The following is a 22,380-nucleotide window of genomic DNA, read 5'->3' as shown; positions in this document are numbered from 1 at the left end:
GTTGATTGATTACAATTTTGTGTCCTCTGTGAAGTAATTCGGGTTTTCTTTTCCTCTTTCTTTGGCAACGAGTGTTTTGGCATCAATTACGGTTTAGCGATGAACCATTTATCTTGGCTTATTGGTTTGCATCAAATTGGTTGTACGTAGGGAAAGGAGGGTTAATGTCTTGTGCGTGTGACGGTTTCCGTCAACGAGTCAGCTTGTCGTCATAGCATCCTGTTGGTTCTGGCAGTGTATTTTGATAATTAAAATTCAGAATTTATTTGAAGAATAACTGAAGCATGGTCCTGTAGAAGTTTCTTCAAGTTTGCCCCATTTGGCTAAGGACCAAATTGATTGAAATCATGGCAATTTTTAAAAAGTGTGATTTTCTAATACTGAACTCCTTCAATATCTGGATATTTCTAAATTATAAGTTTTTTCAAACCCAATTTATGTCTATCAAATTACGGTCTTGAAGGGTGAAATGTGCATTATGTTCGACAAAACATGTTTAATTTGAAGTTATAAAATGGAAATTTAGAAGATTAAAATATGTTTATTATATCATCCAAAAATCTTCAGATTTTCTTATTCCCGTCCCTTCCAAGATCTGGATTTTTAAAGGCGTTAAAAACCTTTTTTTGCCGATTCATTTGATTTGTTCAGTGCTACGAATCTCGATATGTAATATTAATTTAATTTCAGGTGATTCCAGAGGTGGAGAAAACTCAATGGTGGTCAGCATGGAGTTGGATGGCGTCACTTACCAGGGGGTACTCTTCCCGATTTCCCGGCCGACTCAGCCTATAGCTATGACCAACTAAGTAGCCAGATTGCATCGCTTTTGCCAAGTATCTCGTTTATTAATGAAGATAGAAGAATGCGGTTTTCGAGGAGCTAGATAGACAGAAATTTTCATTGGCCGCTACAACTCCTAAAGTTTCTGGAAATATGGACTTGTACTAATTTATGCAAATGGTATTTTCATTTTAGTACAAAACTCAGTTATAAATATAATATTAAGTAATAATATAAAATTAAATATAAAGACTTTATCAATTTAAAGGTAAAGTATACACAAAGTAAAGAACGGTCTTTTAACGATAATATACAATAGCGTGAGTTAAGTTATTTTGCACAATTGCTTTAAGAAGACTATTGTAATTCATTAGAGAATTATTGTACAACCATCAAACTTGCAGAGTAACTGTTCACAGAAAATTATAAAGAAGACTTCTACATTCCGCTAGTGAAGAGCGGTGTTACGTCTTCCCTTATCGCTAGGTCCTAATGGGATTCACTTGCCCTTAGCGTCTAACATGAATAGTATGTAACATATAAAATATATATTATTTTATGTAAGATCGCCTAAAGGCGAGTATACGTCTATAATCCCAGACTTTTATATCTACTCTTTGTTGTATTAAATGGGAAAGTATCTCATAAACGCAATTAACAATGTGCTTGTATAGTGCGTTTAACAAATTTTACTGCAATGTGTACAAGAGTGGAACTAGCTACAAAACTGGATAAGAAAATTATTACACTTACACTTTGCCAACAAATAAAATAAGGATAATTTCAAATTATTTTTGTCTAGTCTAATAACCATGAAATGCACTAATGCACTTCACTGTAGCTCTTGACTGTTGTTAGTTGCTGGGCTGAAATTTTTGAAACTATTTTATCTTAAATTTATGTACAAAAATACGAAATTGATAAACAGGTCTGAAAATTATATATATGGTGGATGATCAAGAAATTACAATAACGATTGACTTGGAGGTAAAGAGGGATTGTCTCTCTCTAGCTCTGTTAAATAAAACTTAAACGTTAAAAAAATTCTTGAAAAAGCTCCTACCACTAACACTTCATAGAAAGTGGTAGGGCAAAAACTTTAGGGGTTGTATCTATTTAGTTCTTCGAAAACCGCATTCTTTTGTCTTGGTTAATAAACTACATACTCGGCAAAAACAATGCAATCTGGTTACTTTTTTGAACAATCATTTGTGAAACGATTTGAGGTACCTTTATTATATATTACCTAATAATTACTTTGGTATTGTTTATTTTGTCTTATTTTATTATTTAATTGAATTTTTGTACTGTGTAGTTTTTGATCTGAATTTTCTCAGGAAGTTTTAAAATTTTGTTACTCAGTATTGAGTTTTTCTTGATTGACTATTTCGATTATGTGAAATATTCCATAGTTCTTCCTTCTTGAGAAATTTTATTTTATATTCGAATTAGCGATATACTATGATTAGAATGCATGTATCTAGATAATTATCGTTTATTTTGACATAAAAGTTACTTAGGCCAGTTATTTTAAATTGAATTGAAATTGAATGTTAAATTGTGTAAATGTGACATACATTCGAATGATAAGTTCGATTCAATAAACATTAGAATTTACGTGTCTTTTTATTTTTTGCTCTGTAGGTAGCCCCGTTACCGAAAATAATTATATAGTATCAAAAGCAATGTGAATATCTCCAGGACGATGGGTATACAAGAATCACCCAACTTAATAGATGAAGATGAAAATCAAGTAAAATCGATTTTTCTCGGGATCTGAAAAACTAATAATTAATATTCAATTGACCTTTGTAACAGTTTGTTTCCTAATCTAACTTAATAAACTCATGAGAAAGAAGTCAAAGAAGAAATGTGTAACCTAAATCTTTTTATATTCTATCACTACCTATAAAGTTTCTGGTATAAAAAGAAAGAGTTGTCTTCATTGGAGAAAATCTTTGCTATGGTATAGATAATTGAGTACCATTATGAAAAACCTCATATTAAGAGGTGAACCGTAAACGTAAGGCGTTGATTAAACCATTTGCTATTTACTATCGAACATCTGATAAATAGACAAAAGCTTGCGGGTTTATCTAAGACATACCTATGGTATTTTAATGCCTACTCGCAGTGTTTTTAATTATCACCCTTTATTTATTTTAATTAAAAATTTATATAAATTTATATAAAATTTTAAAAATACCCGCAATAGACTGATGAAGGAGAGGAATTTAACAAAATTGATGCGGCACCGATACTGAATAAAAAATTGCAATAATTTTTATAAACAAAGTTTTCAATCCTTATATGATATCAATGTCGTATATTATGATATGAAATACGTGTTCTGGTTAGTTCATGACCATGAATGTTAACCTCATTGCCTTCAACATCTTCAAATCCTAAGTGATTCCCTTTATATTGCCGCGTTTATACTGTGCGTTTTTTAATGTACAACTATATGAAGCTCGGAAGATGTTGTTTTGTATCGATTAAATTAACGCTAATAAAAAGTCCTAAAAATGCATTCAAGCTATATATAAGGACGCTCCTCGTAATTCAATATTTTACGGGCATTTCAAGGTGACCATACCAGGGGGTATGAAGGTATAATATTAAAGTGATAAAAGTACTTTTAAGGATTTTTTGCAAGTTTTGTTGACTCTTTTTTTACACTTGCAATGTTTCATGGCTATAACTCTAGTAGAACAGAGACTAACAAAGAATTTCAATTTTAACACGTGACGATCTAAGCTGCACGTTAAAAAACGTACTGTGTAATATATTTGCCTTAGGGCCGGTTCCTGAATGTCCTGTTAAATCTGCATCTAAAATATCTCCCAGTCAAGGGTAAATTGAAGACGTGTTTCGTATGCACGTAGCTATCCTTACTTAAACTTATGGTTAATTTTAAGCTTCAGTTTCATTGTGAGAAACGTTTCATCTGGCAGCTGTCGATTCTTAACTGAACTAACCCTTGATAATATAAAATTTTAAACATTATTTTTAGAATTTTTTGAATAATTTTGTAAAGCGTTTTTACAGGTGTATGCCACTAATTTTGGAATACTGCATATAAACAGGCAGCCATTTCAAAAACATAATTATTTCATGTGATTTTTTCATGTTATTTCTTGTCGAAGGGTTTAGAATGCCAAATTCTTAAAAAAAAAAGAAAAGAAAAACGAGTTAATTAAACACAAAAATGGAACTTTTCAAAACCATTTCATTTTTAATTGATTTTTGCAAAAATTAAATACAGCCTGTGATATCATCATTTTCTTTTAGATTACCAATTTGACCCTAACACCTATTATTAAATGTTTAGCTAAACCAAAAATGGAAAGTCCCAGCAATTTTTACATACGTAAATTGAAAACCCTTGTGAGTACTTTTGGAAATAAGCTTTGAAACTTAACCAAGTTAGGAATCTTTTCTCAGGGAAATAAGCCGGAAGTTTATTTTGGTTTCTTTAAGCACGATTTAGGATCCTCATAGGTTTTTTGTTGGCCGATAGTTTTCTCGGAATCGGGGTGCATAACCATGTTCAAAGATTTGAGTCAATTTAAAATGAGCAAATGCGCACACTCACGTATGTCATACGTCAATCATGCAATTGCCTAAACTGTCAGTCGACAAAATGTCGCTAGATACTGAAACCCTCGGCTTCTTTTTTCCGGCTGATAATTTAATCGCTCAGTTGGTCTCCGAGGCAACCGACCAAATTAAATTGTTGGATTAGGAGAATATTCGCAGACTATGTATGAAATCGGCCAATTAAAAATCGGTAAATGTGCGCACTCCCGTATGTCATATGTCAATCATACAACTGACTTAACTGTTGACCGACAAAATGTTGCTAAGGGAACAAAAAAAAAATTATGATGACTTAAAATAAAATATGCAATATTTTTCTCTGTGAGTTTATTAATTTTGAAGCATAATTGAATTCTGGAACTGTATAAGAATTTGATATTCAGGCGCCACCTTTTCATTAATAGCCGAACGACAGTGAGAAAAGATACGTAATCGAACGTTATCTTTGTATACCCACAGCCCAGAACACAAGCGATTACAGAAACTTGACGGTAACACAAGCAGATGGCAGTAGATTGCGTTGCTTATTTAATCTCTCCTCTTCCTGGCAATATGGTGTTTTTGAGTCTGGATTGCGCATGTTCTACTTAGAACTGCTGAAATTGGAATATCAGAATATGAGAAGTTGGTCACTCATCTCTAATTCTGGGAAAAGACTGAATTTCATATACTTAATGAGGCTCCAGCTTCAATTGCTAGTGGTAATGACTTCTGAAAAAACTAGGTCGTAATGTGGGGTTACTTGCAACATCATTTAATTTATTTCGGTGATGTTGTGATGTCTCCGGATGTCACATGTTCTTTAGTTACAAATTATACAAGGTGTCTTTGAACATAGTGCCATAAATTCAACCACCTATTCTAGGTCTCAAAGTATGACGAAAACTTCATAAAAAAATATATCGAAAGGCGCTTCGTTTTCGATATACGAGGTGTGAAAGGTTAATTCCTGAGGATGGTTTTTTATTAATATTTTCAAAACGTTTCGAGATAAATTAATGAAGTTTTGTACTTTGTTATAACTTTTTGCGCTCTTTCTGAATCTTTATAAATAAATTGCCATCTTTTTTCAGTGGTGGGTAATATAGGGTATAACGCTTAAAAAATAGCTGAACTTTTTTGTACTTAATTTTATTAATGATTTTATAGGAAAAATATTTAATTTGAAGATTTCTACATAAAAAAGTATTCTTATTGAATGTCGAAATCTTTAGCAGTTTTCGAGATCATTGAGATTTAACAAATCGGTGGAGACTATGCTCCATTAAATCAACATCAGATTTAAAACCCTTTTTTAATCATTTTCTTTAACAATAATTGTAATTAAACACTGCCTGGGTGACACCAAAAAACTACCAGACTTTATTAATAAATGTTGTCATACATGGAAATGTCAAAAATATTTTTTTGTTTTATTTCAAGGCTAACTAGGTTTTAAATCTGATGTTCGATGTAACAAACGATTATGCGTAGAAACGTGAACGGACTAGAAAAAATAAATGGAATAAATTGCAAAAGTAACCATTGAAAAACATAAAAGAAAAGTACCAAAAGGAAATAAAACCAAATCCACTCTTTTTTATTGTTGAGGGCAAAACTGGTTTTGCCAATAGCAAACGCTGTAAGACTCTTTTAGTTCGTCAATTTACAATTCAAATGGCTTCCGATTTCAGTCGACCTTACATTCTGTTTGTTAATATTTCTACTATGAAGGCCCTGTAGTAAGAGTTTTATGCTCTGATTTTCTCAGTAAATAACTTGGATTTTTCATACATTTCGAATTACTTTTGAGAATTGAAAAATGTTAAGAATGAAAAGAAAAAAAGGTAACGGCAAAATTTTTAAATTAAATGAAAATGTTACCTATCCCTTTTAATCATATTATATGTACATCTTGAGTAGTTTTGAATCTTTATCTGTTTATATGTTTATACTGTGATAATTTTCGTCAAACAGTATGGAATGATTACTTAGAATATACTGGGTGTTTCTAAATTATGGTGCCAAATTGATATGGGAGGTAGATTACGTCATTTTATGCCGGAAATTCTATATAAATATTTGTCCAAAAATGTTTCATAAAAAAGATATGGGGTGTTTAATGATAGTTTGAAAAAGCACACTTCCATTATTTTCTTCCAAAAGGCTTTTGCGATTTTATTGAAAATAGGTACACAAGGTAGGTTCGTCAGGGGCAACAACAATTGATGAGCACGTTATTTCTAGTTGCTATGGTAACCATTTGGTTACTATAGCAGGAGTGGCCTAGAGATTTTTTTAGTAGATTTTTTTTGTGCATGTACAAATTGCATATTCGGTCAATTTTTCTTAATGTTCGTTTAAAAATACACGAAAAAGGTACACTAGTTTAAAATCGATAATACGCACTGTTTGTCAGTTTTCTCTATCAAACGCTCACAAAATCAAGTGGAAAGTTTTCGATGGCTCACCCTGTATATGCTCAAACCTTGTATAAGGCAGTGCGCATCGCAAATAAATAAAAAATACATGTTATAAAGCTTATCTTGGTTCTACAAAAACTTTATTTACCCAAATGCACCTATGATATCGCTTGTAAGATAACCGCAGTTTGTCGCATTAATAGCAGTTAATATTACGAATCAGCCTAGTTGAAACGAGAAATAATAATTTTGTAATAGAAGTTTAACATGTAAATGTGAAAATTGTGATAATGTTCCAATTATGGATTATTTTTCGTAATCTTGCCTAAAAAAATCAGTTTAAGTGGGTGATATTCCATTTGCTCCCGCGAAAGGTATATAAGAGCTTTAAATCAGATTTGCTACTAAATGTGCGCAGATCTCTAAGGACAAAAGAATTTTGCAACAAATGCCCTTCCATGGATTTAAATAAAATGACGTTACATTTTGACAATGATTTTTTAATGAACAACACAATTAGGACGTCACAACAGGCTTTATGGCGTCGTGAGGAGAGAAGCAGCAGATTTCGAGCATTTCGCTTTATCGTAAATTATCTCGCATGGCTATAACATAGATTGGACTTATGACTTTTTCAGAGCTAACAATAGTGTCCGCAAAGTTGACCTCAGGATGTGAAAATTCAATCGATCAAATTCTTGCCAGCAATCCGCCAACGACAAATTGCTGGAAAAACAATGTCTGTCATTTATAAATGACGTAAATGCCTTATTTAGGAATGAAGTAAGTGACATATGTCAGTATAAGATAACGTCAGTGAACTAAAGAAGAACTGTGGCGGAGCCAGCAGCCGTCTGTTAATGACAATGACAGTGCACTGCGAATCAGCAACATTTCGGTTCTGTAGAGAACTAAAACAACGGCAGGAAAACATTTTACATCGCGGTTTCCGGGAATACATTCTAGATAGTTCGATTAAAAACTATATAAAACCGTTGATCACACCACCAACGGTCTCTTTCCTCTTTTGGGCCTCGTCTCCTCCACATGTACTCCAACTGGTAACAATCATATTCTATACACAATAAATATAAGTTTATTCTAAGTTTAGTAACAAAACATATACCGTTCCTGTTTTACGAATTCTGTGTGGCAATTTCATTTCTGACACCTAACGGAAAACGCCTAGTAATTCCATACATCGACAACAGGACAGAACAAACGTATGTCGAAATACAACAATTACAAATGACACATATCTATTTATATAATAATAGCGCTTCATCATGCAAACAGTTTTAAGAAGTCAAGAAAGTACTTTGAAGAAAACTCTCTTCGAATTAATATTTTTAGAAACGTGAGTGCTTACTGAAAAATTATTATATTGTTGCACTTTTATTTCTATTTATTTATTTGTATGTTCCTTTGGTGATGATCATAATTATACACATTAGTTCTGTAATTACTTATATTTGTTGCGATTATTTGCCGACACATTCATTCTGAGATGGTAGCCCAAATAAATACTGTCTCTGTTACATACAAATAATAATCAACGGTCATGCGAAAACTCTCCAGTTGTAATCTGGAAATTTAGGCATTGGGCGACTGTGAACAAGAATATTCTAGTACCTTAAATCTAGAAGCCTGGAATTATATATTATAAATACATGTGGGAACCAATACGCGGTCATTGTGGAGTGAGCAGTTATCTTGTACATATTTGTAAGTACTCTTTTTAAGAATAAACAACGTTTCCTAGGGTCTTCCTCTATTGCAATCCCTTTATTCGGACACAACAGTCTAACTTTTATTAAAAAAAAAACTCATAAGATGTGATTTTAATTATTTTTTATTAATCGTATCTTTAAACTGTTTCAATATTTATGAAAAATGATGTCATGTAAATGGCCGCCTCTAGACAGTCTGAAAGGTTGATTGTTTTTAAGTGTTTTAATTTACCATAAAAATCTGAGTTAACAGTCAAAATTTCATAACTTTACTTCAAACTGTTTAGAATATATCGATAAAAAACCATTTTCAGGCTTCACCTTTTAAAAGGGTCTAGCTCTTTTAGGGTCCATTTGCCGACCTATGCTTATATGAGGTTTCCTACATATTTTTGGTCATACAATCATCCCTTGAAATATTTACCTCTCATTTCCGGACACCCTGTATAAAATATAGAATAATAATACACTCACTCACATGAAATGCACCACCCAGTAATAATAATAACTAAGTCTTGTAATTTTGGCAAAATAATGCTTCATAATAGAGTATCAAATGATCAGACTTTCAGTTAAAAGATACAACATTTGATAATGAAAAAATTAATAATGAGTGACATCGCCTCGTACGGCAATGCAAGCACGTACTCTTCGCGGTATGCTTATCTTCCTGGGGTATTTCATTCCATGCTACCTCAAGATGATGTCGTAGGTCATCCACATTGTTTGGAGGCCTCGGTAAATTTCGAAGACGGTGACTCATCATATCCCAAAGATGTTCGATGGGCGATAGGTCCGGTGACCGTGCAGGCCAAGGCAGTATTTCCAATTGTGCTTCTTCCAGGTATCGTCGAGTAATGTTCGCACTATGTGGTCTTGCATTATCCTGTTGGAAAATACCATTTGGTAAAGTTTGCATGAAAGGTACTAATACAGGCCTCAGAACATTGTCAATGTAGCGACGTGCGTTTAGGGTGCCTGGAACGAACACAAGAGAAGATCTTCGGCCAACACATATCGCACCCCAGACCGTAACACCAGGTGTTGTTAAAGCTGTATGGCGCCTTTCAGAAAATTGCAAATTTCTTCTTTCACCTCGGTATCGTTTGACTCTTCTACGACCATCATTGATCCATAAACAAAATCGCTACTCGTCACTGAAGACGATATTGTTCCACTCATGATTCCAATCAATTTGTTCTTGACACCAGGCCAATCTGGAAGCTTGGTGTTGGGCGGTTAGTGGCAGTCGTAGATTTGGGCGGTATGAATGCAGGCCAAAAGACGAAATTTTTTTGTAAACTTTTGCCATCGACACCCGACGATTTAGAGCTCCCATCCAATCTACTGCAACAGACATTGTTGTTTGAAATCGATCACCAATGGCCATCCGTCTGAGAAGTCGATCTTCACGTGCGTTGCTGCTACGGGGAGGACGTCCAGCTGGACGATGTCGCTGAACCCTCTCTTCAGACCACGAAGACCATATTCTCGCAATCGTGGTGTGGTTCCGATTCATTCTTCGGGCAATCTCACGAAAAGAAAGTCCACCCTCCTTCATGCCGATAATTCGCCCTCTATCAAAATCCGAAACGTGGGAAAAATTTCGACGCTGTCTCACTGGGGGCATTTTGAGATGTCTTGTTCACAGTTCAACAACACAATAAACTGATATTTCCATGTAAATATTATTTTATTTATTTACAATTGAATAAAAAATCTAATAGGTCGATGACAAAAAAACCACCAGCATTCTTTCTTTTTTACTGAAAGTCTGATCATTTGATACTCTATTATGAAGCATTATTTTGCCAAAATTACAAGACTTAATTATTATTATTACTGGGTGGTGCATTTCATGTGAAAGTGAGTGTATATATCAGTACAGTTATGTGCAAACATATTAGACATCCTTAAGAAATTTCCATTTTTTTAAAAATTCCTCGCTATTGAATGAATTACTGATAAGCAATACTCTCAAATCGTTAAAAGTGATAAAAGAGAATTGGTTTGAACACTTTTATGGGAGTGTTGTAAATTCCTTTAGTTCTTTGCGCAATCGTCGATTTTAGTGGCTGAATCTAAGCGAAAATCTGAGCGAATTGAGTGTTATATCTTAAAGTGTAGTGGTTTGAGACGTTTTCTTCTAGTTGTGTCAGTAGACTGTGATGAAAAATGCCTTAAAAACGAGAATTGTCTGTTGCAAAACGAAGCCAAATTGTTCTCTTAACACATTGAGCGCCGGTCCCGTGAAAACACGGGATTCTGAGCTTTTCGCTTGAGCACCGGCTCCACGAAATCGCGGGATTCTGAGTCTTCTACTTGAGCGCCGCTTTCGCGATAATGCGGATTTTTTTTGCTGGTATCGGTATCTTACACTTCGATTTGCATTCATTTGTCATTGTTACGTCGATTTTCATTTATTATACTCTAAAAACAAAAGGTATACGATGGTTCAGAAACAATCCAAGCAAGAATCAGTCTCGATCAGTGTATTCCTCAGGCAGTATATCTTTCGTACGCTTACGCTTTTGGTTGAACAATACAACAAGTTTTATTATGCTTTACCTTTTTTTACCCATATAATATAAATGAAATTGTTAATTAGAATATTGCTGACCCTCTAACAAATTATTCGATACATTCAGAAGATTCTAATATAGAAATCGAGGACAGTGATAGCGACGTGGGCTCAAGGAAAACATCAAGAGCTGTTCCATTACAGTATTCAAATGATAATTTCAGTGATTGCGAAATATTCACAGAATCGCATAGTTCCAATGGATGATGGTTAGATGTCAATAAAATTCCTACCATAAAAATACATCAGATTTTACTGCTGAATCTAGTCCAAAGATTTTTCCTACTGATAAGAAAAGCACAAAAGAAGTCGTCGAATTGCTTATTGGCGATGATTTGATTCAATTAATGGTAAACGAATCCTACATCTATTACCAGCAAAATAAGGGCAAGATGAGTGAGGGGAAGAAAAAGTCGAAATGTCAAACACCAAAATTTGATCATCCCCAGAGCTTTTCAGGTGATATGAAGAAACATAAAGTTATCAGAATTGTTGAATCAGAGAAAATACTCAGATATGTACGATGTCCATAGGAAGTTTGGTCTGTTAGTAAAAAAAAAAGCGAGAGTGGCCTTATCTGCGCTAAAAGCTTAGCACCCTTACATCTTGGACAATGTTTCGAAAAATACCATACTTGCCTTAAATATTAATTTTTTTTTTGTCTATGTTATATTTATAGAATAATTCACCATGAAATAAAAAACTGTATTTTTTTCTATGACTATAAATTAAAAATTTTGGTTTCGTTTCTATTTTTCATTTTCGTTAAATTATTTATGATGAATATGCAATAACATTTTTTTTGGTTACTCATCGATCAGAAACAGCGAATGAAGCCGGCGTTTGGGCTTTAAATATCTCTCAGGTCGCCGGCTCTCAATGTGTTAAACTCTCAAGAGTTTTCGCAGACAATAGGAAGAAAAAATTGTTTTCAATGTGCCGTACAAACCACGCTAAAACGTTTCCACGGCACCGAAAGTTATGAAAATAAGCCGAAAACGGGACGCAAACGGTAAAACAAATGTCCGAACAAATTGTTGTTTAGAAAGAATGGCACTTAGATTTTTGGTTTTCAAAAGAGTGAACTTGCCCAATACTTCTGCACATGGCTGTATGTCTCAACTGCTCATTTTCTCTCTTAATAAATAAATGGACCACCTAGTATAATATACTATAATCTGTACGGAACGGATATGGGATGGAAACACTGTACAGTGAGGATCAGCCTTAAATCGGCCATTGGCCGAACGGCCGATGACGCAGAGGAGTGGGGCTAAACTAGTCTCAATTCTCGTCTTATTACGCGTTTATCACGTGTTACTTGAACCAATGCTGGGTTGTTGTGATTTGCGGTAATTTCCTATCTAATTCATTATGAATTGGAATTTATACATATTATTCTTATCACGCAACACATTGCGTAAATGTTAAGCAAACATTACTCAAGAATTTAATTTTAAGCAGCATAGGCAAAATTAGTTATTCTTGAATTTTGTGTAATATACTGCGTGACAAAGAAAGGTAAACACCCATTAAAGATAATTTTATTTTGATAATTTTTTTTTGTACGTGTTCAGTACCACATACTTATTCAATGATTATATTTTCAGCAAGATCAGAGGAAGAACTTCATTTTTTTTTTCAATAGTGTGTTGAGCATCCACGGTTTCTTATACACTCACTGATACGCCTGGGCTCGGATCTAATAAGATTGTCAATGTCTTCTTGAGGTATCTCATTCCAGGCAATCTGAACTTCATGAGTAAGGGCTGCTAAAGTCTGTGGAGGGTGCTGTAAATTCAACAGTCTGCGGCCAATCATGTCCCAGACATGTTCAATAGGAGACAGATCCGGCGATCGAGGTGGCCAGGGTAAATGGTTGATTTGATGTTGATCAATGAACGTTATTGTTTGCCTAGCAACATGAGGTCTAGCATTGTCTTGCTGGAAAATAGCGTTCGAGATAGTTCGAAAATATGGAATCACATATGGCTCCTTGGATATAGCGTTGGGAAGTCATGTTGCCTCTAATGAAAACTAGGTGTGACCTGCTACCATATGCGATAGCACCCCATACCATAACGCCTACAGTACGGTGGACATGACGCTCTCTGTCAAATTGTGGATCTCGCTCTTCACCCCGTCGCCTTCTCACCCTTGCCCGACCGTTGTTCATCCCCAGACAGAAGCAGGATTCATCACTAAAGATCACCTGAGTCCATTCTTGGTCCCACTGAATCCTCTCTCTACACCATTGTAAGCGGTTAGATCGATGTTCGCGAGTGAGAGGCAGAATCCAATGCGGACGATAGGACAAAAGGCCCAAACTTCGTATTCGGCGATATACTGTACGCATACCAACCCTATTCCCATGTTCTTCAAACCACTGATTTGCAATAGCTCGACTGTTGCTAAATCGGTCTCTAAGAGCCAAAAGTCGCAATCAACGATCTTCGCGCTCTGTGGTTCCTCTGAGTTGCCCAGTGCCTCTGGCTCTGTGCCCACGGCCTTCCTGAGTCCACGCCTGGTAACACCGCACTATGGTTCCTAAGGATCTGTTAGTTCTTCTAGACACTTCTCTGACCGACAGACCTGCTTCGCGCAACCCAATAATCCGCCCCCTCTCAAAGTCACTAAGCTGACGGATCTGTTCAATTCTACGCACTCTAAGCATAATGAGTGAAAATTATGACCGATTGCAACACACTTCACAAAAGTTGCGATGCAAATGTGAACAAAAATGTTTAAACAAAATTTTATTTTTTTAAGGAACGACCCATGGAAACTAAAAAAAAATTAACAGATAAACTTGAAATTTTGATCATTTCTTTCTTTTTTTAAGATAAGTCAACATGCAAAAAATTATAAAAGTAAAATGGTTTTTAATGGGTGTTTACCTTTCTTTGTCACGTAGTATATGAAGACAAATAACAGACAAAATGTAGGAAAAAAGGCGTAAGTTTCTTCGTACTGCATCGATTTGACGTCATTGCAATAAAAGGAACACATCAACAGTTTGCATGTCTGATGATAAGAGTTTTATTTATGGCTCCCTCTCACTGTTTTTTATTTTACATATTCCCCTAAAAATCCAGCTATTGTTCTACTTCATCAGATTTGATAGTTTTTTTTTTTTGCTATAGAGAGGGGATAACAATGAAGATTCTAATTGTATGCATAGAACCATGCAAAGGCCAACAGGGTGCACCTCCTGCAAAGGTGAGTTCAATTTTTGTGAATTTTTTTTAGATAAATTTTATTATCTTTTTGGAATTTTAAAAGTGGCAATTTCAGCAGAACAAAGTCAATTACAAAGCTGCACTTAAGTCGATCCCTACTGTATTCTATGCATTCACCTGTTGCTTTAAATTATATAATATCTGGAAACCTACCTACAACGAAGACAATTTGTCGGCGATTATTGTCTTGTTGGTTATGTTATACTATCTTGCTATATCGATATCCAAACCAGTGGTGAGTATTTCACGTAATCAATACAACATACCCTTTGAAATGATTTTTTACTTCTGTCCCCTATTACACTACACAAAATTCTCACATTTTCTTTATATAAGAAAATTAAATTTGCATCTAAAAAACCATGATATGCAATAATTTAGTAATACCTATTTAGTTAAAAAAATATAAATTTATGTTATATTAATCAAATATTAGTCATAGCTGCAGTAAGTTGCTGACAACTTGAAGTGATGTGATTTCGGCTCGAGATAACCAGAATGTGACGTGATTCGATAATATTGCTGGAATTAATGAAATTGAAAAAAAAATGATAAAACTAACTACCGACTGAATATTCACATTGGGAGCGTCCCGAGTTATGAGTCTCATGCTTCGTGCGAAAAAAACCGACAACCTTTCTAACTATGCTTAAGGTTTATTGGTGTTACACAATAATATATTTCTCAAAACCCCACTAAAAAAACTTGAATAGTATACAGGATGTTTAAAAAAAAGGGTTTAGGAATGAAGGGTGTTATTCCTTGGTCCATTTTAAGAAAAAAAGTTCCTATTAACATGGATCCGCAAACACATTGTTTTCGAGATATAGGGTGTCAAAAAAAAATGTCAAAAAAACAAGATCAAACACAGTTTTAATATTTTTCCTTACTTAAAAAAGATGTTATACATGTCCACCTGCCATTTGTACAAATAATTCACATCTTCGCCGAAAAGAAGCATTTATTCTTTCGAACAATCCTGAAGTTTGTCTAATTGTTTGGCACTCATTTTCTATTCGCTGCTATAGTTCATCTACATTATCAATTGGTCTCGAATATACCAGTTGTTTTAAATATCCCAAAATGCAAAAGTCAAGTGGGTTTATATCAGGGGATCTAGGTGGCCATGACACAGGATCTTCCTGTCCTATCCATTTGTTGTTATACGTTTCATTTAAAAAACGTCTTACAGCGATAGCAAAGTGTGATGGGGGCCCATCCTGTAAAAACCATCTGTTAGCTCTATCAATTAAGGGAACGCCTTCCAATAATAGGGGTAAAGTTTTAATTTAAAAGTGCAGATAATTTTCTCGATTTAAACGATTTGGTAAAAACACTAGACTAATCAAACGATCTCCAAAAATTCTCAGTCAAACATTCACAGAATACCGGTGTTGATGTTTTGTTTCCGTAACAACATGAGGGTTTTCATCGGCCTAAATATGATTGTTGTGAAAATTGGTTGTTGTAATGTTTTGAAAAAATAGCCTCGTCAGTAAATAAAATATTAGCAATAAAGTTTGAATTTTCGACAAGTTTTCCTAACAGAAATCTATAAAAAGCAAATCTGGAATTATAATCCGGAGCTAAAGAGCTTGTTCCCATTGGTTATGATAAGGATATAGCTACTGTTCTCGTAAAATCCTCCAGACTACAGAAGTATTAACGTTTAACTCCGCTGCTATTGTTCTGGTGCTGATATTCGGATTTTTTTTTTACTCTTCTTAGAACATGTTCTTCAGTTTCTGGAGTTGTCACTGATCTTGGTCACCCAGCATCATGTTTTTGAATGTTACATGAATCAGTTTCCCTTAATCGTTGATGTAGTTTCGTAGAAATGTTATGTGATAGGAAATGCCTTTGCATATATCATCGTGCTTCAGCAGCATTGCTATTAGCACAACCGTATCGGCCATCTCTGAATTAATATAAGAAGGTATTTTTATAGTAAGAAAGAGTGAGCACAAAGTAGCAGCACAATAGTTAACACTACTAAATAACATTTGCAATATTACATTTTCTTGAATATAAAGCAGTAACAACAACAACAAAGACCGCAACACTGGTATTCTTTTTTTGACACCCTGTATCTTGAAAACGGTGCTTTTGCGGACCCATAGTAATAGGAACTTTTTTCTCAGAATGGGTCAAGGAATCACCCCCTTCATTTCTGAACCTTTTTCTTTAAACATCCTCTGTATGGATGACAAGGCAAAGCAGCATTGAGCCACTTTCGAAACGAGGGGTATTAAAATTGCGTTTAAAGTATAAATACTCCAAAAGATAGGGTTTGTTCTCATATTTACATATTAAATCTTCACATAGACCATAACATAAAAAACGCTTTACAATGTATGGTGTTCTAACATGAAAAACTATATCTTTGTCTATTTTTCAGGAGTACATCACCTGTGGACTAATCTTCTTCGCTGAGACTCTTATCTTTTTTATGTTTTTATTGGCATTTAAATTTAATACATCAAAATGGGTTTATGAAGAGGAAACTTCCATCTGGATTCTAACCATTTTCATCTTATTCTGTGGATTGCTAACACTAAGCTTTCATGTTTGCAAGAAAATTGTGGATGTAAGTTTCTTTCGTGTTCGGTTGTTGTACCTAATCCGGAATTGGTTCAATTTTATTTCATAGAATTCCGCTAACAAGAATACTTTTCAGATTCCATACACAAAATGTGTTATTACATTTCTACGAATGATATTTTGGATTTGCCCGCTACTTTTTATATTATTTCTCGGCTCCGCGATATACACAGCGATCTGGCAATCCTCGGACGAACGTGGGCTGCATGTTTTCATATGCTGGTTGCTTCATACGACCATGTTGGCGGTGATTGTAGACTGGTGTCTCGAAAGTTCGAAGGCCGTAAGTGTATCATAGTGATATATTATACATATATTAAAAAACTTGTACGTGGGGTAACCTATTAAGAAGGAACCAAAGCCATGTTTTAGGCTTTTAGACTCCAAACTTGTGCCATATACCGAACTAGCCTTTCGCATCCTAAACCCTTAGTTCTTTGTCCCTTTGTTAGTCTCTAGTGTTTTACTTGTCAGCAACAAAAGTAACGTACTTTTCACATTACTCCCATATGTTCTTTTATAGTCTTCAAAATAATTTAAAAACTCCAAGAGGAAGAAAATTAAAAAAAATAAATAAACAGAACACGAGACTAGATTTTAAGATACAAATTATCAATGGCGTATCACAAAAATGTTCAGGGTGCTAAAAGACTCAATCAAAAAATTTTAATATTTTTCCACCCCCATAAATACAGGTCGTATGCCCATGTATCCTCCATCCGTACCTCATCTAACAAAGTCTGACCTTTCCGGTAAGAAAACTATATTATCATCCATTTTACGGAAATTACTGAAATTGCTTTGAATTAATACTGTATATTTGTTAAACATCTAATTATTAAGGGTTTCTGATAAGTCCTTTTACATAATAAGTGCATATATGTATTTGGAAAAAGTGTTAACTAATTTAATAGTACACAGGGAGTTCTATAAAAAAAGCCAATTTTTTCAATATCGCAAAAAATATTGCCCCGAAAAAACTAAACTATCGAAAGCGTCTACGAAATAAAAAAGACTCGAATTTTTTTCAAACTGTCCATATTCGTTATAAAAAAATTACTTATTGACGTAATTCGAGATTAAATTCCATGTCGGTTGTTTCAGACAATTCTGATTATTAGATAGTTTATAACAATTTAAACTTGAAACTCTTGGCTTGACATTTTATTATCTTTTCAGCAACTGAAAAAACTATTGAAACGTTGTACACCTGCTAATTCAAAATCCATTACGGATGTGGAGATGGTGATGCTGAATGATGACAACAACAATCGCGATGATAATTACTAGTATTAGGAAAGCGCAATTAAAATTTGCCTAATATGATGCTAGTGAATATCGGTATGGTATACTTTAATTTAAAATTTATTTTAAGAGGAAATATTATAAAATTAAGACTCATTTAATTCTATAGACTTGGGGATCTCGCAATTTTTAGTCACACGTATACGAATAATTCAAATGTCAGTACTTGTATAATACTTATTATACAGGGTGTTAGTGAAATAACTTTCGTAAATTTAACCAGTGATTAAGAACATCATTTTGAACAAAAAAGTTCCTTACAAGAGGGGTCGTAAATACAACCATTTTCCCGGAAAATTAAAAAAATATTTTGCGAGAATTGGCAACGTCGCGTCGCATTTATTTCATTTCCATACCTACCTAAGTAGCCGCATGAAGTGGGTCTCTTTGGGGTGCTTTGGGACGCTTTTCCTAGGTATGGCAGGTTTTACAGTGCATAATTAACAAAATGCACTAAATTCATGAAATTTAAAAATTATGTGAATCTTATTTTATTTTTTTGAAGTCATTGACTTTGAAAATACTGTTATCATCTTTAATTAGCTTAACATGTCACGTTAGACATTTTACACCACTCACATCACATTCAAAAACAGTATGATTGTTTTTGCTACATTAAATATTCTAAATTTTCGCCATTTGAGTTTATGCATGCTCTACTCCGGGTACTCCTTGTTGAACTCTTTTAAACAAAGTTTAAAATTTGTTCTTTGGCTTCAGAACCAACTTTTCGCTGTCGACCTCGTGTCCTTGATATGAAGGAATAACGCTCTTTTCAGAAGATTTTGGGAAACTTACACAAATTTTCGTCGAGCTGGAAGTTGTCTTTCTGAATAACGATTACCGTAAATACGTCCAGCTTCTTCAGAATTTTGTGACACCTCTCCATAAATCAAAAGCATGTCATGATACTCGCGTACAGAATACATTGTCACATAGGTGCTGTTAATAAGTCGAAATAAAATCACTTAAAGTTCGCCCAAAATAACTTTGCGGATCATCTGTTGCGTGTACTGACAGAAGATGCATTCAGCGAGACCAAAATCACACTAAAATATTAAAAGTATGGAAGGGCATACAGTCCATGACAAATTTGAAAAATAAGGGTGGTTTTTGTCTTGTCCCTTCTCGATGGTCCCTAATGTGTTCCACACATCCATGGCGCCAGGCGTCTTTGCCCATTTTTTGCCATAAAAAAACAACCATAACAAAAACAAACTCCTCTTTCTCAGTCACGTTTAGTGCGGCGTTGCCGCTTACGTTTATTTTTACCGTTTAAATTATCAATTAAGTTTTCAATCGCTTTTAGCAATGTTATTGTTGGATAATTTAAAGTTTTTTTGTTACATGTCAAACAACCAATATGTGTTAAGTGCATTTTTTCACATTTTATTAAAATTTTAAACCTTATCATAGCTTTTCGGTTACCAACTTTAACATTTCTTTTTTGAAAAAATTATTAAGTTTTTGATTCCTGTTGTAAGGAACTTTTTTGTTCAAAATGATGTTCTTAATCACTGATTAAATTTACGAAACACCCTGTATAAACAACACTGATGATAACATGTATATTTATTATTAATTTTAATATAGTATACTATAATAAAAATAGCCATTCCCGTTTTGACAGTTTACTAGATTCATAATACTTTCAACAAAATTTGAGTGTACAGGGAGACCCACCAATGATAGATGTTAAGGACTTTAGGTTATTGCTTCTTGGCGTAGTTTGCTTAGTCAATTTGTTTTGTACTTTCATCCCTTAAGTTACGCCCATGGGCATCGATACGTATTTGAAGGATTCCATCTGGGCGCCAGACCATCGTACCCATCAGGCCATATCGAAGGGCTCTTTATGGCTGGGAAATACGCTACTAGTCAAAGGAAGCTTTCTAAATTGGACCTTTGCCGCGATCCGCAATTCGGCGGATCGCAATACTTCAATGAAAGCGACTTGTATAGGTATTTGCCAGATGGCGGCGATTTTATAACCTTAGGCGCGACCATTGCCCGCAATGGCGTCTGGTATTGGTGCGCCCCTGGGTGGAGTTCCTCGGGTTTAGTACTTAAGGGATGATCGCAGTAATTTTGCTCTCTTTGACCAGTGCTCGCTCTAGACATGTGATCGTAAACGTAACTCGTAATCTTCCCAACTAAGCAAACTCCCACTTCATACTTAGACCAATACTTTACCATTATTTATATAAGTGAAATTTAATACAGTCCACTTTCGTAAACCAAATTGTTGTTTTCGTGGTTTTCGTTTATCGAAGGAACCTCAACAATAGAACACAGCCAAAATTTAGGCGTCCCCTGTAGTATTTGGAAATTCCCATCGCTCTCAGCTATTTTTCTCTGTAGAATTAAGGTGCAAGTTTAGTTATAATATATATCGCGATTTGTGTACAAAAAGTGATTTTTACATCATTACTCTTTTGACATAAGCTCAACTATTTTTGAATAGACATTTTTGGGTTCTACAAAGAAAAATCCAAAAGAAAATTGAATATCTCGAAAATTTTAAATAATATAGGGAAGAGCTAAAATTAACCTCTGTTGTGTCCTTGGCGGAATATCCTGTATACAGGATGATTCACGTAAGTGTTTCATTAGAAACTTTTGTACTTGTAACAAATCTAAATTTTTCATATTTGGGGGTTAAACTAATATAGATACACTCTACTTTTTAAAAATATTTTGAAGATCATATCACTTCCGGTTATACCGGAAGTCGAGGTCAGCTTCCTTATTTCAAATGGAACACCCAGTATATTTTTGCATTTTTGGAATCTAGGGATTAAGCTGATTAAATTCTTATTAGGTACTCCTATACCTGAACCTAACCGTTTTAAAGATATTTTGGTTTAAAAGAAAAATCTTTTTAAAACACCATTTCTATAAAATTTAAAACTCTCAGTTATTATTGAAACTTATTTAAAAATTAAAAATTATATTTTTTCTGTTTTCAAGTTAGATTAAAAATGTTTTTTTAACCAAAGAATACGCATAACGCAGAGTACTCATTAATGACTTTATATTTATATTTTTATTTTGTTTTTCATCCTAGATATAGACTTAGAGTCACATGTTATTAAATAAATAAAATTTTATTGTTTAATAAAATAAATAAAGTTGCCCAAATACTTTACAGATTAGTTTTTCTTTCAATCAAATTCCATAATAATTAATATTCAGTGGAAATGTCATCTTTTTCTCTTTGAAATGAGGCGTGGAATGAAGATCCCTACGGTCGTAAGGTAAGTAAAAGTTACAAAATTAGTGAAATTAAATTATATTGTTAAAATATTTGCTTCAAGCTTTACTAGATATGTTAATAGAAGACCAGCTGTGGTATTAAATTGTTCTAATATTATCTTATATTATAACTATCTTTGTGTCTTTTTAACAATGCAAAAAAATTATGTTGTTACATCTCAACAACTAGAGAAAATAGGAATTTAAGTAATTTAATTTCTTGAAACCTGTTACTTCTAGTGATACCAATAAAGTATAACTTTTTTAAGCAGAAAATAACACACACCGTGGCACAAAAAATTTGAAGTCGTTTAAATGGGTCCTACTCGGCAATCGTGGCGCCCTCTAGAAGACACACCGAAATTGTCGATAAATTTGAATTTCTCATCTCAAAAAACTCCTAAATAGAATATTTCCTGAAATTAGTTCGAGAGATATTAGAGAAAATGTGATTTCATTTTTCAACTTTGACACCCTGTATTTCGGTTATTATTAACTTTTGATATAATATAAATGTAGCTAAATTGCATTATTTTTGCGTCAAAAATCCGTCGTTGCTCTGTGTCTTATTATTAAAAACGCAGCTTGTAAAGCAGATGATATGGAGCATTGTTATCCAAATATCTAGTCACTTTAACCAATTTTAAGTTTCTTAGTCTTTAGTAACAAAATTTAAATATTTCAATATCTATTCCAATCTGATTTCGAAATGCCATACATATAATTCTTATATAAATAATTCAATTACTGATAACTTATCTACTAATAAGGTCTATATACTAAACGTCAGCTATTTCATAAACGTGTGTTTTAGTGGCATAAAATCCATCTAAAAGTTTAGTAAAACTTTTATTGTTAGAGCTCTATTTTGATATTTTCAATAA

The 22,380-nt window shown here is 33.9% G+C and overlaps 2 protein-coding genes across 6 annotated transcripts in view; both read left to right on the top strand.

The window, feature by feature from the left end:
• Positions 1-2,400, top strand: part of retn (retained) — a 120,844-nt gene extending 118,444 nt beyond the window's left edge. For both annotated transcript variants that reach the window (XM_066403474.1, XM_066403475.1), the window contains one exon: positions 691-2,400. In XM_066403474.1, coding sequence (XP_066259571.1) covers positions 691-809 — 119 coding nt within the window. In that variant the 3' untranslated portion in view covers positions 810-2,400. The remainder of the gene's footprint in view (positions 1-690) is intronic.
• A 4,605-nt stretch (positions 2,401-7,005) lies between these two features.
• LOC136417633 (uncharacterized) lies at positions 7,006-21,241 on the top strand. Of its 4 annotated transcripts, none has more exons than XM_066403409.1 (7): positions 7,006-7,159; positions 7,424-7,568; positions 14,240-14,315; positions 14,391-14,570; positions 16,734-16,922; positions 17,013-17,219; positions 18,116-21,241. In XM_066403409.1, the coding sequence occupies exons 2-7, from the start codon at positions 7,549-7,551 to the stop codon at positions 18,224-18,226; spliced, it is 783 nt and encodes a 260-aa protein (XP_066259506.1). In that variant the 5' UTR covers positions 7,006-7,159; positions 7,424-7,548; the 3' UTR covers positions 18,227-21,241. The 4 variants fall into 4 exon arrangements, with proteins under 4 accessions (XP_066259506.1, XP_066259507.1, XP_066259505.1 ...); XM_066403410.1 differs by having other exon boundaries at positions 7,006-7,372; positions 14,394-14,570; XM_066403408.1 differs by having other exon boundaries at positions 7,006-7,372.
• The last annotated feature ends 1,139 nt before the right edge of the window (positions 21,242-22,380 follow it).

Source organism: Euwallacea similis, chromosome 29, assembly GCF_039881205.1.
Source record: "Euwallacea similis isolate ESF13 chromosome 29, ESF131.1, whole genome shotgun sequence".
Classification (NCBI taxonomy): Eukaryota; Metazoa; Arthropoda; class Insecta; order Coleoptera; family Curculionidae; genus Euwallacea; species Euwallacea similis.
Note: the sequence above shows the minus strand (reverse complement) of the source record. Positions and strands in the feature narration are given on the sequence as shown.